The sequence below is a fragment of the Anas acuta genome, chromosome 2, assembly GCF_963932015.1.
Source record: "Anas acuta chromosome 2, bAnaAcu1.1, whole genome shotgun sequence".
In the NCBI taxonomy this organism is placed as follows: Eukaryota; Metazoa; Chordata; class Aves; order Anseriformes; family Anatidae; genus Anas; species Anas acuta.
In genome coordinates this window covers 43,416,642-43,433,927 of record NC_088980.1, presented here as the reverse complement: position 1 = coordinate 43,433,927, position 17,286 = coordinate 43,416,642, and the positions used below count along the sequence as shown (strand labels likewise).

At 43.8% G+C, this 17,286-nt stretch overlaps 1 protein-coding gene across 1 annotated transcript; it reads left to right on the top strand.

The window, feature by feature from the left end:
* Positions 1-149: 149 nt before the first annotated feature.
* On the top strand, positions 150-11,390 carry CMTM6 (CKLF like MARVEL transmembrane domain containing 6). The gene is made up of 4 exons (XM_068674465.1): positions 150-347; positions 4,673-4,849; positions 5,466-5,564; positions 7,052-11,390. The coding sequence occupies exons 1-4, from the start codon at positions 225-227 to the stop codon at positions 7,193-7,195; spliced, it is 543 nt and encodes a 180-aa protein (XP_068530566.1). The 5' UTR covers positions 150-224; the 3' UTR covers positions 7,196-11,390.
* The last annotated feature ends 5,896 nt before the right edge of the window (positions 11,391-17,286 follow it).

Here is a 17,286-nt window from a genome sequence, read left to right as displayed (position 1 = left end):
TCAGCCCCAGGCCGCCTCCAGCGCCCAGCACCAGCCCTGTTCCTCCTCAAGCAAGGCCGGGGACAGGGCCAGGCTGGCAACCAGCCTGCAGCCGGGAGGGACTGGGACCGCCTCCACCTTCCCCTTCCCCTTCCCCTTCCTTCCCTTTCCCTTCCCTCCCCGCCCTCCTGCCTCACCCTTTTGCTTTCGCTTCTTCCCTTCAGCTTGGCGGCGGCGGCGCAGCCATGGAGAATGGGGCCGTGTACCGCCCGACCACCGAGCCCCACTGCAAGGAGCCCCGCCGGCCCTGCGGCTGCACCCGGCACCGCCTGAAGGGCTGGAGGCTGCCGGCCAAAGTGCTGCAACCGGTGAGGCGAGGCCCTTCCCTTCCCTTCCCTTCCCTTCCCTTCCCTTCCCTTCCCTTCCCTTCCCTTCCCTTCCCTTCCCTTCCCTTCCCTTCCCTTCCCTTCCCTTCCCTTCCCTTCCCTTCCCTTCCCTTCCCTTCCCTTCCCTTCCCTTCCCTTCCCTTCCCTTCCCTTCCCTTCCCTTCCCTTCCCTTCCCTTCCCTTCCCTTCCCTTCCCACCCAGCAGAGGCAAAGCCTGCCTTGTTGTTTGCTAAGCTGCACAAATCGGTAACTGAAGGCTGAGGTGGCCGTGGTGGCACTGCCTTTTGGGCAGCTTGAGGTTGTTTTGTGGTGAGGAGCTAACGGGCTTGCTCCTTCTTCATGTCCTGGCTGCAGGGGCACGTGCTAGCACCGACCTGCTGGTTGTGTGCCTCGCATGGCTGAGGTTAAGCGCTGTGGCCACCGTGGGTCCACTGCTCGGCGTCCTCAGGGTTTAAAATCAGAGGCCATCCTCACAGAAAACATAGCATACTCTCTTCCGAGGGCCTCGCTGGATGTAAACAGGCAGTAGAAACCTTTGTAAGGTTGTGGGATTGCTGGGTTCCCCTCATGTCACCCCCACAGCCTGACCATGAGCGCACCAAGCTGTGCTGGGCTCCACCGCCTCGGGGAGCACATCTCCCCCAGTAAACCTCCTGGCAGAAAGCACACCAAAACGTGTGAGCTGGGTGGTGGCCGGTCTGGATGTGTGTGACACCGCAGTGCCTCGCTTCATACCGGGCGGCCCCACGCTCTCCTGGAATCGGGGCTCGTATTCTGCTTGCTTTTTGCCACACGTAACATTATTCCTGGATTTGCTCATCACCGGGACACCGGATCATGCTCCTGTGTGTTCCCAGCCTCAGTGATGGATCTTCCCAAGCTTGCTGGTAGCGATGTGAGGAGCACTGGGTGCACGTACCAGCAGCGAGCAGTGAAACCACAGCGGCAAAGGGCAGCTGACTGTAAATGTGTCAGCAAACATTTTCCATCGCAGTGGCTTCTCAGTCGGATGTCTCATGCTGGGAGGAATCATAGGTGATTTCCAGCCCTTTCTTGTTAATTTGCTGTGCAGAAAAGAGGACGTTTGGTTTTTAAACTTTGGCTCACACAGAGTCAAAAGCCGCAGCTGAAAGCTGAAGAAAGCAGTGCTGGTAATGCTAATGCTGCCCGAAGCAATGCTTTCTAAGACTGTTTAAAAAAAAAATCACACCCAAGAATACTATATTAAATATAACAGGATGCAAAATGTTACTTCATCTTCTGGAGATTAACAAAGATCTGCTGGATGTTGCTCCCAAACAAACGGATCATTACAGATCAGCAGTTTGATGGAATAAAACAAACTATTGCATATGCAACTTTACTGATGTAGCAATGTCTTCAACTGCTTACCTGAGCAGAGGTGTTATTTAAAAAGCTTTCTAGGAAGGAAAAAGGTAAGTTATTAAGGCCTGTCCTGACAAGGATGGGTAGCTGCTTGACAGGCTCCTAAAGAAGTAGCAGCTTATGGCCTATAACAGTCTTTCAATAAGAGGAAAAATAAAATTGAATTACAATCATTCACCTTCCTCACTTCCAACAGTTCCTCCATCCTTTTGTTTCACTTTACCAAAATGCACGGATCTTCAGCTCTTGGCCAAAGCACTTACAGCAAGCTCCAGAAATTACTGAAGGTGGAAGCCTCAATATTTCCAGTAGGAGAAAGGTTCCCGTTTTAGGAAAGCATTGGTTTCTTTTTATTGGCAGTCCCAGTGATGGTGGTGGTCATTAACATCTATTAGCCTTGTGTTAGAACAGTGATGGTTCGTTATTGTGGGGATTGCACACTGATAATCAGACGGGTGAGCTGCTAAATGGGAAGGTTTTGTGCTGGGAACACCACTGCTCCGTGTTTTAACAGGCCTGTTGGAAATTTCATTGATTTGCTTTATTTTTGTAGCCTTTCACTTCTTAAATTTACTTGAGAAACGTGACATTTGTGCAGAAACTCGCAGTAGCATCAGTGTCAATGCAAAGTTCCTGCTGGCAGAGGACTGAGGAAGTTATTTAATGGCCTGTGTGTGTTAGGGCACTTGGGACTCATCTGCATCCACAGCAATGCGGGGCTCTGCATGAGAGGCAAGGAAGGTGGCAGCTGCCTGTGCGTGTCCTCAGGTATTTCCTCAGTCTTCGGTGTGAAAGAGGCTCTGCTCTGAAGGCTTAGCTCTGAAGAAAACAAGGAGCTCCTGAGCTGTCCCTCTCTGCTCATTGCTCAAATAAACCCATAGTGAGATTCTGGGTGCTTGCCACTGGGAAGTTTCCACAGGCTCAGTGTGGAGACGGCAAACATAAAAATACAACAGAGCAAGCTTCAGCTGCTTCATGTAAGCCTGTACTGGTCTGTGCTGACCTAGGCACGTGGCTGTGCTTGCAGAACTGGGAAACTGAAGAAAATGTAACAACAGAGCCCTCTCATGTTTATTTGTAGTGATGTCAAGAAGCAAATTAACAAACCCAAGCAGAACTCTGCAGCTTATAGATGTGCAGCTGATACACTACATCAAGCAAAGTTCTTCACATCAAAGCTTTTTTAATGATGCACTCTTTTGCTATTCACCTCATTAATAAAAATTTGAATACTGTTGGAGAAGTCCCACAAAGGACGCCAGATCAGTCCTCCCTTCTCCCCCATTTTTTTGACATGAAATCCTTTAAAAGTACTCCTCAAATTTGATTTATTTTTTTCCTCCCACTCATTTGCACACTCAGTAGAGAGGTTTTTTTTTGCAATTACTTAGACCATATTATGGTTACCTGGGCTTCTCAAGCCTTTTTAGGGCAGGTTGCCAAAAAGACCTTTATTTCCTTTCTGTTCTGCCTCTGGTGAAAGTGATGGCATTCAGCTGTCAGTGCTGATATAAGGAGGTAGAAATACAAATCCCAGAAGGGAGGGGGAGAAAAATATTCCTTGGGCATCTGCAGTAATCACTGGGTTAGGCGTGAGGGTTTCTGAGTAATTTGCTTTGCCAGCCAAGCACAAGAGAGAAGGGAAGTATGCAGAGGGCTGATTGTAACATGTCAGTTTACCAGCTCATGTGTGCTTTTCCCTTTCTGAGATCCTGTTTACTTTACACCGTTGTGTATTCAAAGCACGATGTTTTCTGAGGTCTTGCTTAGCTGGTGAATTTACAGTTCCCACGTGCTAAGTCACTTTTCTTATTTTTACTGTCAGAAAACTGAAACTCAAGACAGGTCATTATTTTCCAAAATAAGATGCAGATATAGCATCTGCAGCTGTTTTGACGTGCTAGTAACTGGAAAATGACAATTCTGAATTCTAGAATTAGATATTTTTTTTCATAGAAGAGCTGTCAACTCCATTATTGCCCAAATACTGTCATTAAAAATAGGATCATCCTCCCTGTATCAGTCTTGATTTTATGGCTGAGTCTGATTCCTAATAATTGTTCCAGTCCGCTGAACTCCTTACTGCAAGGATCTATACCCTCTGTCAACTTTTTAGGATGAAGAAAACCAGCAAGAAGTGGCCAAAATGAGAGACTATTAAAAAAATAAAATAAAATAAGCAATATCCTTTCTTGTACAATAAGGTGGTAGAAGATCCAGCAGCAGATGCTTGGTGTCTGTATGGGAGTTAACTCATGTTCTGTCCTCAAAAAATACTGCTGCGGGGAGGCTAACGTAAGCTTCTGTGGAGATTAAACACTGCCCAACATAGCTTAAATGTGGTTTAAACATAGCTTGAAGTTTTGGTTCCTGCAATTGAGCTTCTGTTGTTACTGGTCATAAACACACGAGCCATTAGCTGTACTTTCTCTGAAGTTTATCGAGGGAGATAACACCAGCTGCAGGCTTTCAGGGAGCTAAATGGCTGGGTCAGAGTCTTCTGATCCACCCCAATCCCAAATGCATGTAAAACTAAATGCGGTTGTAAGTAGTAAGCAATTGCATTTTTGCTTGTTCTGACTGGAAGCTGTTCCTCTCGTGCTGTGTGCCTGCTCTGCTTCCTACTGCTCAAAGCCACAAATGGGAAGGCTTCAGTTAAAAGTGTGTAGATGGTGGAGCTTAACCCAATGGAGTTTGTTGACTGACTTGAACATCAAGCCTAACTGTGTCATTGTATTTCTACCTGTGTTATCCATAGGTAAATAACCATAAAATAGTGCAGAACTTCACCAAGTTCTTTTTAGATTCTTTTGTTGTTGTTGTTGTTTTAATTCTGTCTTCATTAACCTTAATATTGGAGACATCTGTTTGCTAAGGATATTGGTGACTTGATCTAACACAAGTATGTTATTTGTTTGCAGTTTCTCTCTCTTCTGGCTGTTATTTTTGAGGAAATTGTGGAGGATTGTAGCAATTGTGGTGGACTTTACTTCTTTGAATTCACAAGCTGCACTGCTTTTCTTCTGAGCCTCCTGATCCTCTGTGTGTATTGCACTGTTGCATATGAAACCTTCGGGAAAGATAAAGTAGAGAAAGTGGTAAGATTTATTTTTTTAAAAAACAAACCATTTAATGCAAGTGCTTAAAGACTACTGCGGAGTAAAAAGGCAATGCAGAGTGAATCATTTATTATTCTCTAATTAAAGGGTAAATTAACATAGGTTATATTACAGGTAATAAATAAGTACCTTTATAACTTTATAATAACTTTAAGATGTTATATATAACTTTATAATAATTTTAAGAGTGGTGTTTTTTTTTGTTGTTTTGTTTTAGATTGGAGATTTAGATTAAATGCAAGGAAGAAATTCTTTACTGTGAGGGTGTTGAGGTAGAGGAACAGGCTGCCCAGAGAAGCTGTGGATGCCCCATCCCTGGAGGTGTTCAAGGCCAGGCTGGATGGGGCTTTGGGCAGCCTGGGCTGGTGGGAGGTGTCCCTGCCCAGGGGGACAGGGGGGTTGGAACCAGGTGATCTTTAAGGTCCCTTCCAACCCAAACCATTCCGTATGATTCCATGATTTTCTGAAGCTCCCATGAGCATCAGAGTTTCAAACTGTAAACTCACTGCGGATTAACTCGGTTGCTGTTAGGATGCTTGTTCTTTTTCAGGTAGTATACCTACAATTCTGTAACATTTATTTTTTATGTTTCCAGAACTTTTGGGCCATGCTAGCCATAGGTGTCATTTTCCTGTTAGCTTCAATAGTTCTTGCTGCAACGAATTCTGCACCGGTTTCTGCAATTATGGCATATGTAAGTCTTATAAATGTATCTTTTACTTTGCATTTATCTTGTATCTTAAGTTGTCTACCCTTTAAACCTCACCCAGTTTGCGGGGAAAAAACTGGTCAGGGAACAGAATTCAGTGCATTAGGAGGAGCTAGCTGTTGCAGAGCTTCTGAAACTTAGCTTAGGAAATCCAAAGAGTAGGCATTCCTTGGTTGCAGAACTTTCCAGCAGTCCTGCTTGTAGCTCCCCAGTAGCTGTGGCTCACTTCTTGGTTCCTCACTTCATTTCACTGCCTTGGCTCTGTCCTATTCCCTGGCATCTGTCACTGTTAACAGGACTGTCATCTCTCACAGCCTCCCAAGCTCTCTGATACCCGCCTCTGAAATGCCAACTTTTTTCCTTAATTGTGCTCCTGTAATGCTATCCTCTTGCAAAGTCAGCAAGAAACCACATCTTTTGTCAGACATTATAAAGCATAGGTAGAGAACGCTGGCTTGTAAAGGTTGCAATAAGAACGAGACAAAAATAAAAGAGCAACAGAGGCCCAGGACAAGGCACTGTAGAAGCTGCGGGTCATAGTTCCTTACTCATTTGGTGCTCTTTTGGAATGACTTTGGGAATTGTGAATATGTGAGATTAAAGATCAAATTTTGATTTTCTTCTTGAATGAATAAAAAGTGAATTCTGTTCCGTACTCAGCGTGAGCTATTGAAGATACACACTTCTGTATGGTCATCTGTTGTGATGCTGATATATACAGTCCCAATGGTTTGATTAGTCTTCCTTTGCTGTGTGTGTGTGTGTGTGTGTGGTTTTTTTTGTGGTGGTGGGTTTTTTTGTTTGTTTTTGTCCTGGAGCTGGGAAAACAAAAATATTGGGATTCAAGACTTCATAGTATCTAATTGTTTGGGGGCAAACCTGCTGCTTAATTTTATTTAAAAGTTAGCGTAAATGTGTGCATGTACTTCCTTGCTTGAAAGAAGCTGCTAAAACCAACAGTCTGCTTACCACTACGTTGCTATGACTAATAATGAAAGTTGTCATTAGCAAAAGGTCATGTCAGCCCCACGTGCTGATGCAGCAAGGACTTGCATAGGCTCTGCTAATTTACCTCCCTTCACCTTCCACGGGTTACTCTTCTTCACTTAGTCCCTTTAAAGAGCAGACATCTCTTGGATAAATAATCTGCTATACCACCACTGCCATGCTTCTTTACTAATTTTACTGCAAAAAAAAAAAAAAAATAAAAAAGAATATATTTCTACTATTAAGATCTGTTTAGAACATATCCTAAGATTCACACTTGATTAAGAGAATGAGAATTGTAACAACTTTTGCATTGAATATGCTAGAATTAAGACTTCTGATCTGTTGCTAATTTAAATGGAACCATTGATTTAATATACCAGCATTATTAACATATATGAGTAGTGTGGCAAATCTCTCCAAAATTGTAGAATACTGTCAAAGTTTGTACTTTTTTAATTCATATGTTTCTTTCACTTTTACAGGTATTTGGATTTTTCGCAAGTGGGGCATTTTTAGCTGAGTTTGTGATGGAGTATTGGGACAGGCGGCAACAAAGCACCAAAGGACACTCTGAAAATTCAGGCAACACTCAAGGCACCACAGAAAATGACCCACTGAATAAGTAAAGCTGAACTTTCTGAAATTAGTTCCTTTTTTTTTTTTTCAGTGGAGCAAACTAAAATGAAGTTTTAATGTTCTGTAGGTAAAACATCTGTCTCTTCCTTCGAATCAATTTTTTACACTTTGCTCATCACAAATGGATCCTTAGGTCAAGTAACATCATCTTGAGCATCATGTTCTATTTTATTTTGTAGGTAACTTGTTCTGCCATTTCTCTAGGTGGCATACATTAAAAAAAAAAATAATAGTCTAAATAGAATAACACAAGGACAACATTGTGCTGATTCAATTTTGGTAGGAGTGACTACGAAAGGATAATCTGTGGCACATAAATTCTCAGTTATACCTTAAAGACATTTTCTATATGAACTGGACCAAATATATCTTCTACTAGTTACAAGTTAGTACGGTAGAACTCATTCTTGTACTCACTGGCCAAACAGTAAGTGTAAAAGGGATACCTAATTGCAGCTTTACAAAAATGCTTATCTTTATGTAAGGGATTTTGGTTTGTTTTTACTAACTACACTTTTTAGTTCTGTCTCTGGAGATCAGTTTAATGAAATAGCTTAGGGTTTTTATGCAGAGGGTAATATAATGTTTGTTGTTTTTTTTTTTTTTAAGGAGACAACTTTGCACCCCATGGTTATTCAAGTTCAGGCTTGTATGCCAGAATATTCCCTCAGACTGTTTCAAAAGTGACAAAAGTCACAGGGGAAAAAAAAAAAATAAAATAAAAAATGGACTGGCATCTGTGAGAGGAAAAAGTTTAAGTATTTTCACAAAGTCACCCAGAAGTAGCAATCTGAACATCAGTGGGAGAACGATTACAGCATGTTGTAATATCGACTATCATTTGCAGGGTTGATACCATGCACAGCTTGTTTGTGCATAGTTTTACCAGATTGGTTTTGGCAGCACCATTTTCTGTGCTGATATCTATGGCACTAGTATTAGACTTGTTGCTGCTGGCTAACTCAGCTGGTGAACAGGTAAATAAGCACTCGTAACCTCCATTTGTCTTAAAAGCAAGGGGCCGGGAGACTGCAAGAAACACTACTGATGCAACGTGTATCAGACCAGTGAGAGACTAGATGTTGATGGCTACTGTGTAAAAAGTGAAGTGGTTAAGAAAAAAAAAAAAAGGCATTTTGCAGATGTCTGAGGTAGAAACAAAATTGCTAAACCTCATTTAGAGGGAAGCCCTCAAAAGTAGGGTGAACTGCTGTGTGTCAAGAGACCTTCCAAAATGCCAAAGCAAATGAGAAAAAGTTGATTATGCAAAAACAGTCCGTGTTTGAGTTCTCGTGACATCTGTTGTGTCTTCCAGGCATTAACTCCGCTTCATCAATATCATTGTCTGATAAATGTATAGTCCCGTAACCTGCTGTGGCAGCACTGAGAGTAAGCCCTCCAGAAATGGTTTGAGAGCTATATTTGGATGAAAAGCTATATTTGGATAAAAGGATGAGGAAGTCATTGTAAGACAAAGCATTGTAAAAGAGGGTCAAAGGTTTTTCTTGTTTTTTTTTTTTTTTTTTTTTTTTTTTTTTGTTTTGTTTTGTTTTTGTTTAACTCCCAGTACTGCTACTTTCTGATGAATGTGAGTTTGTGATGTTGTCTCTCTAAGCTCTGAGACCTAACCTTAACACTACACTTCGCTTGGGCAGTGTAACATTTTGACAGCTGGTGTGAATCGTGAGGTTTAAGCTGCAGCTTGGTTTCAGAACCATGCATAAAACACAGACTTTCCTTTGTGTAATTTCCTGCTTTGTGAGGATGAAATGTTCCTTAGGTTGGAATTGATTTTTCCTTGTATTTATTAGTGTCCATTTGCACTAACACTTGATCTTGGTGTAGGTGTACAGAGCCTGCCATAGCTGTGCCTGAAAGCTGGGTAGGTTTTGAGATGGTTTTGTTTACAAGCAACCTTACTGCTTACCAAGCTGGCCACAGTGGGAAATATCTCAATATCTCTGCTGCAATTTGCAGTGCCTTACTTTGGGGTTTGTGTCCACAGCTATAATTAATATTTTAAGTTTGGGTTTGGTTTTGCTTGGTTTTGTGGGTTGTTTTATTTTTTTATTTTTCTTAATTATAATTATTTTTATTGCCTGGCATTCTAGCTAATCAATGCACATCAAGAAGCCTGCAGTTTCTAAATCTTGATATATAATAAAAAGCTGTAAATATAGTGGAAGAATAACGCAGTGTTGCTGATATTTTTAAATGATGCAGCACTATGGTGGGGCATGTGTCATGGGGTAATTTTTCTTTTTTTTTTTTTTCCTTGTTGAAAACATGTGGCAGGAATTATAGGTTTTGATTGCTTTCTCTGAAAGACTTTTCCCCACTGAAGAGCTTTGTTGTTGGTGTCCACTCCCGAATTGGAGATACCGGTACTGAGAGGGATCTGTGAAGTCACCTCTCTACCTTGGCCTCCCTATCCATGTGGTGTCTACTGCTGATTCTTTACAGAGAAATGGAGTGTGCCGTTTTCCTTGTAGCTGTTTCAAGTAGCTTTTACCCATTTTCTCACTGACTCACTGATCCCTGTATGGATTTGAGGATCCAGTTCTGTCGCTGACTGAAAGGGATGCTCTGCCATCAGCTAATGAAAACAAGTGGGTAGTTCTTTGGAAACTGCTTTATCAGCTCCACAAGACGAAGGGGCAGATGCTATCCCTGTGTCCCTCCTGGCACCTCTGTCCTCACAGGCTAGTGGGGTGAGAGACTTCCCTACCCCAAAGCTGCGTGGCGTGGCCCCCTGCACTCTTGAAGTGCCCCCTGTCATGCTTTTGGTGCTGGATCCAGGCTCTGAGTGTCTCTCCCTTGAACCGATCCCAGAGGATGGCCCTGGACCTGGATGAAATGTATTTTTGTGGGAGCTGTGTGTGGCTGGATGCCTTTTACCCTCCCGTGCTCTGTCAGCAAAGCAGTTTGCATGTTTCCCAGCCTGTTTCTGATGAAACCAGCCTGCTTTACTTGAAGCAGGTTTTTTAATTGCTTAAATTTAAGTTGGCTGATTGTGACTGAGGGTCTGTTCAGGAGAGTGGTGGGAGCTTTGGCAGAAGGGCAGTTATGAGGAACTGCCCTAAATTTCTCTTACTGTTCACAAAGCAACCATCCGTGTACAACCTTAGCTGACAGTAACACCTGGGGACAGGAGCAGTTGGCCATGCGTTGAGCTGAGGGTTGTCTTCTCCCATCTCCACCGCAGTGCTTGGCAGTGGTGTCGTGAGCCTGCTCAGACACATTGCAAGCTTTCGCCTTTTCCAGTTGAGCCTGTCCAAAAACACTCTGTGCACTGAATTTCGGGCCTTGTTTACAGTGCCGTGAGAATCAGTGCAGAGGGTTCTCCAGGACATGTGAGGACTTGCTGTGAAGGGGCTGGTCTGCGAGTTTCTCCTCTGAAAATCTGCAGGTGCCTTGTGTAGGCTGGGAATATTTTTTTTGTGTGTGTTCTGCATTTGGCCCACATTAAAATCACGATGCTAGCAATGCCCTTTGGATTCAAGTATGGGAAGGAATTGTGCCCTACTGCTCGTGCTCTGTGCTTTTAAAAACAGCAGGGGAGGATCGTGGTCTTCTACAATTCAGGTCTGCCTTTGCACCCTCTGACTCAAAACTACAGCAAGTTGTCCTACACAAGTCTCAGAGCTCTGCACAAGATGTTTTTGCATAATGGCCAGCATGGTAATCCTCGTTCTGCTCAAATTTGTGCAATAAAAATACCAAACTTACTACACTGAAGGGAAGCTTTGGTGAGACTTTAAAAATGTTACATAAAACTGTAATGAATCGAGATGCTGGTAGTGCCTTCAAGATGGAAATTCATCTTTGTTCTGCTTTATTGCTGTAAGCAGCAGCAGATTAAATTTTAGATTAAATCTAAATTAATCATCTAGATTAAATTTTATGCCATTCAGAACTATCACTTTTGTACCTTTGAGAATTTAAGTGACTTAATGATTATTAAATCAGGATGATAATGATGGTTTTATATATTGTATACAATAATTTTTTTTTACAGTTTTGCAGTCATTGTTGCCTTGAACTTCCATTAAAATAATTTTGAAATGTTTAACTATTTTTCCATTCCAAGCCTGTGGTCTTTTTAATGTATTATGCTCTTTTGGACTTAAGAACTTTTAAAAATATTTTGTAATCATTTTTAAAATAAAACATGACTTAAGTATGTGTTTCTCGTTTCTACTGCTGGTGCTTGGTGTCAGTATATCGCTCTCCCAGAACAAACCATAGGAAATAACATCATGCTTTGTTCCTGGTTTGGAGGAAGGAGCTTGCATTGTGTTTGCCTGTTACTGGGGAAGAGGGTCCAGCCTGCAAACCTGCAAAGCTGAGTCTTTTCAGTGGATGTTTCCAGGAGGAAAGGTCCAATAAGGTTGGTATTGTCTCATCCCTCGGGGTCCAACCAGGCTAGTTTGTAACAGGCTTTGCACCTATCATGGTCTATATGTTACTGCAAGGTGAGTAATTTAAGTGCTGGTTTCATATTGTCTTGATAAGTTGGAGCTGAAAATTTGAATAAACTGGTAGACTTGTTAAAGGCAGTAGCACAAACCAGGAAAAGGTCTCACAAGCAAATCCTATCTGCTGGTGGAGAAAAATGCAGGTGACTGAGTTACTAGGTTGAGGAGAAGCCACCTGATCTTTTTAAAGTGTTTGTTTGATTGTCAGTAGTGGGGGTGAGGAAAAGGAAATTGTGTGCTTTCTGGCACACAAGATAGCTTTTTTGTTTTATAATCCTACAGATTGCTTATTACCTGCATATTTTGTAAGCAGGAGAATGGCACTTTAAGCTGTCAGCACCGAAACTGGAATGACACAGTGTATTTTTCTGTATGTCATATATAAAAGGTGAAATTCTCTCGATGAAGTCGCTAGAGATGAACATAATTGTAAGGGGAAAAGGTCTCTAATGCTATTAATTAAGTTTAATTTGAAAACGAGGTGCAAGCAATCAGAGCAAAATGTTGTGTTAAAAGGGTACGTCAGTGGTGGAGTTACAAAGCCTGAGAAGACAACTGAGAAGATCTAAGAAATGTGAGAAAGACCGAATAATTTGGAGCATGACCACACAGTTTCAGTGCTGTTACTGCTAGAATCGTGGCGACTCCTTTCTCAGCAGTGAGATCCAAAATTAATTTGCTGTAAATTAACACTACAGCAGGGCAGAACACAGGCTAGGAGTCTGCAGGTTTCCTTTGTGAGTGGCACCGGCAGCACCTGGGTGCTGCTGCCTGCCTGTTGTTCGAGGCACATCCATCTTTCCTTGCTCTCAGCTGGGCTTTCTCCTTAGAGGGAGGAGCACGACAGCCACCTGCTTGCTCACACAGCCTTCTTCAGGCGGCTCTGCAGGAACCGAGCAAGGTTAACTACGTGGCTGGGCTGTGGGTTTGACTTCCCTTTGACTTCAGGATAGCTATTCTTGGCCTGCTCAAGGGAACACGAGGAAGTCCAGTCATGGTTTTGCATTCTGGCTGTGCTGGCCACACGGTGCAGCTCCCCGCAGACAGTTGGTAAAGCTGCTGAGAAGCTGCAGGAGAGAAGTTTGCCCACAAGAGGGCAAAGATGATCCTGGGATTGAAATGATGTGGCCTGGAGGATTTCGCCCTCCTCCTACCTGGATTTTCACTGAAAGCCCCCTTGCCTTCTCCTCTTGTCAGTTTGGCTATAAATTGAAGAGCGTATTTCAGTGGTATTTTTTCCAACTGCTTATTTTCCAAAATGTAGCCTGAAGGATTTCTGGTAATAGATAAATGCTGTCTCAAGGAGATATTTCATCTAAGCAGTTGAGATACGGTAAAGGTTTTGCTTTTATTCCTTTTATTTTGTAACCTGTTGAGATCTTTTTTAAAAATTAATTTTTATTATAAAGTCAGGCTTCAGCTGCATCATGACATCTGTACCTATAATGCTGCAGCTTTGAAGATTTCCTTGGTCTGTATTATGCTGTGGTTTCCAATGAAAGGGCTGTGGCTCACGGGTAGGCGGGAGGCAGAAGAAAGGAATGGGGAGTACCTGAGCGTTTCTTGGACTCTGGGGAAGTTAAATGAGAGAAGCTTATTATCAAAAAAATGCAAATGATGCATGCTGGAAAAAAATTCAGGGTCTAGAAACAGAAATGTTGGCAGCCACAGCCACAAAGCATGCCAGACAGGGCTTCTTGCAATTCCAGTCCTCTCCAAGCACCACAGCGAAACTTGCTCTGCCCAGCCCACACGTCCTGACCACTCATTCAGTTTGTTTCTTACGACCTATTATCTCTTGGCTGAATAATAGAACAGGACGGGGCAAATAAAACAGCCTTGGCTGTTTTGAAGTTGGCAAGTCCTGAGGTGAGAGTCAGAGCTTCACAAGGAGGTGACAGCACAAGCACATTCTTCTGTAACGCGCTTTGTTTGCAGCCTGATGAGAACAGCACACCCTAAGTATCCTGCTAGGTATCTGGTGCTAGATATTCTGCATGAAAGCAGGTAGTATTCTGCAGTGCTGTGTCTGGAGAGTGCTGCAAAATGCTCTTTAGCCATCACTTGGGTTTGTCATAAGACTTACTGATGTCGTAATGTTGTAAGGCATAAGCATGACAATTTTCTTTACACACCCTACCCTGGATTAGGTGAAGTGTTGCCCAAAATAACGCAAGCCTGTCTACCCTCAACAGAGCCCTCCTTTTAACAAGCTGTCATTCCAAAATCTCAGTGCAGACATTATCCTGAAATCCTCACTCCCACTGAGCTGTAGGTAGGGAAGGAGAGGTTACTTCACAGCTTTGTAGCGCCTGTACGCAACTAACTGAAGGCAGGAAGCTGCTACTGTACAGTAAGAAGTGCTTTAGCTAAAGCTCTGCTGATTTCTCAAAACAGCTGGGATAAAGTGCCTGTGGAGGTCTAGCAAGGAGGTACAACACAGCATTAGAAACCGCTGTCTAGTTAACGTCAGCCTGGCAGTTTTCTGCCTCACAGTCCTCTTGCCCAGAAAGGCTTGTTTTATGAATGAACAAATGTTGTCCTTGACTTGGTACAGTTTTTTTTTTAATTGTAAACTCTTGTTTCTGGCAATTGCGCCTCATTTGAGGGTAACAAGGGCATAATTATTCAGCTCTCATGCATCACAAACTGCTGAGCATGAGGTATTAATGGAGTGCTTTGCTGCCACCATCGCTTAATAGCTACAGCTGCAGCATTGTGCTCCTGTTTGGCTGGAGTTCATGAAGAAGGGGCGTGCAGCTCATTAAGTTTTATGTTGAGTGATTTACAGACGTAGAAATAACAGTAGACTGTGTTGGATGGACAAAGCTCTTCTGATTTAGAAGACGCTATTATGCCAAGAGAGCTGCAATTCACACCCGTGTCGGGGAAGCCACCAGCACTGCTCTGCCTTGTACAACCCCCAGCAATCTTAATTAAAAAAAAAAATAATAATAAAGTTGTGCTCTGTAATTGTGTGTGCTGGCAAGGCTGTACTTTGGGGGAAAAAAATCAAGCCCTGCCATTGTGGCCAGGCTAGCAGATGTAATGAAAGGAAGCTGCAAGCTGATGCTTTGGGGTCATGGTATCATAGACTGGTGATACCCAGAGCTCCTGGCCTGGTCTCTTCCCACCCACCCTGCATTAGTTGTGTTATTAGCTGAGAGGCAAGTGCTGGAATTAGGAGGTGTGTGTTCTGCCCCAGATCCACACGACAAAACAAAAAGGAGCCCTACCCTGAGATGTTCCACTCTGGTAGCTGGTAGAGGACGAGGCACATCTGAATCAGAGTGGAAAGGTTAACTCCTGCTCTTGAGCCTTGGCTGCTGTGAATCATTCTCTGCCCTCCTCTTTCTTTGTTGAATACTCAGGGGAGAATGGCTGGATATTAAGGCCAGTCCTACGCAAATATCCTCCAAGACACACGGTGCTTTTATTCTCTTTGGGCTGTAAAAACAAGGCAGCAGGATGACCCAATTTCCTAGTCTGTCCTCCTATCCCTACGGGTTAGGTGCCTCTAAGTCTACACCTGTGGGCTGTTTTTTTGTTTTGGGTTTTTCCTCAAGGTTTCTATTGCCTTGCTGCAACTCCTCCTGTGCTGAGAGGGCTGCCTGTCTGCTGCTGATCTACCTGCACCAGTGCAAACACTGAAGAACAGAACAAGTTTCAGAGGCACTGAATTTAGAGATGACTCTGTTAGTGGTTTGGTGATACTCTCCTGTGGCAGATAGGAATGTCCCACCCCTCTGCTTGGCCTAACACATCATCCACACACCAGCTCCACCTCGATCGCTGGGCTATTCTTGTCACTCGGGTAGCCCCTTCATCAGCCACAGAAACGTGCAGGTGTTTCCTTCACCACAACCCTTACACTGTTCTGCACATGCAAACACACCGAGCATGAGGCACTCGCTTCACTCCTTTCCTTCTATGCTCTCCCCTTTTCCCCAGGTGCTTGGTTTGCCACTCAGCTGCCCACGGCACACCCTCTGGGCTCACAGGCAAGAAGGGCTCAGAAGGTGAGGCACATGGCAGTGCTTCTACACCAGGACAGGGCTAAAATAATTGTAGGGCCAGCCCCAGTAACCTGTGGGCTTTGTAGCAGTGGGCCCTTGCAGTGTTACTTACTGCTGGCTGACTTTCCTGTTGCAGCGAGGAGGGAAGGCCTGCAGCTCATTTGCTAATGTTTCAGGATGCAGTTCATTAATTTCGAATGGTTGCTTTGTGCAGTGCTGTTACTCTGGACCTGTAAAAAGCTAAAGATCAATATACGAAATCTACAACACCTAGGGCGTCTTGAATTTAACTTCGTTCAAACAAGGATCCACAGAATTTTGGTTTCATCTCTGCTTTCTTTTCGAGCTCTGCTCTCCTCACTCCCCACCACCCCAAAAGGCAGGGTTGCCCTCAGCCTCCTTGTTATTACCCCTCCCTCTCATACTGCTGTCCCAGCACACAACAAGCAGCCAGAGCATCAAGCCTTTGGCTACTCCACACTGTCTTTTTAAAGCCTAGCTTTAAAAAACAAAGAAGAGCAATACCAAAGATTTCGGTATTTGAATTCTGTCTCCACGTAAAGCTGAAATCTCTTGGCAGCTCCCTCAGCCTTGAGGCAGAAAACTCGTGTGGTGCTGCAGAGGGACTGGTCCTGGCAGGTGATGAGATCTTGTGTGATACTTAATAAATTGTCAAGTTATTAACCTAATAAATCAGCGCAGAGGAGAAACGACAACCAAAAAGAGCATAAAGCTACTTCACCAGTTGTTTATGGACTTTTTTTTTTTTTGGACTCCAACTCCAGGCTGGTGGGAACCCACCGTATAGGGTCAGTCCCTAGTAATAAACAACAGCACGTACTTACCATGTGAGAAAGCAGCGTGCTGGCCCAGGGGACATGGGGAACAGGCTCTAGAGTAGCCAGCTGTGGGTAATCAGTGACCTCTAGAAGGGACGGCCATAGAAAGGAGCAGCCAACAGCTCTTATTGCTTTTCCTGTTTTCCAGCTGCTGTGCTGGAAAAAAAAATAACCATAGCTCTCCAGGAGAGGACAACAAGCACCAGTGCGACTTTCTGACCTCCTTCCATGCAGCACAGTCAAACTGTTTTGGGACCAGGGACCAAAACCAGGAGCTGCCTGATCCCAGCAGCAGGGAACAGCCTTTGCGAGGTGCAGACCCTGCAGCTGTGAAAACTGACACAGCCCAAAGAGGAGGCTTGCACAGGGCCCGTGCTCAAGAATATCCTAGAGCCCTGGGGTGAGGGCACTCTCCTGCCACGGGGGTTTCCCTCTCCCCCTTCCTCTTTTTTTTTTTGGTGTAAAAGTTTCACTTCCTCTTCTCACCTTCCCAGTTTCTATCCTCACAAAGGCATTAGTCATTCTCTAGCTTATCTCAGTCACCATCTTTTTATTCAGCATGAAACAGTTTGTGTCACCTCTCCTCTTCCTCAAAAATTTTTACTTTAATTTTCAGTGAAACTGAACCCCACACTCTACCTGTGGTGGCTCAGAAGAACTACTGCCCTCATCTCGGGACTGAAGAGGGTGGACAACTTTTGGTGGGCTAGTCAGAGACCAGTGTATCCACACACAAGAGAAGGGGAAC

Coding starts and splice junctions, on each gene's coding strand:
- CMTM6 (XM_068674465.1), top strand. CDS start 225: ATGGAGAATGGGGCCGTGTACCGCCCGACCACCGAGCCCCACTGCAAG. Junction 348..4,672: donor CGGCCAAAGTGCTGCAACCG/GTGAGGCGAGGC, acceptor ATTTGTTTGCAG/TTTCTCTCTCTTCTGGCTGT. Junction 5,565..7,051: donor TTTCTGCAATTATGGCATAT/GTAAGTCTTATA, acceptor TCACTTTTACAG/GTATTTGGATTTTTCGCAAG.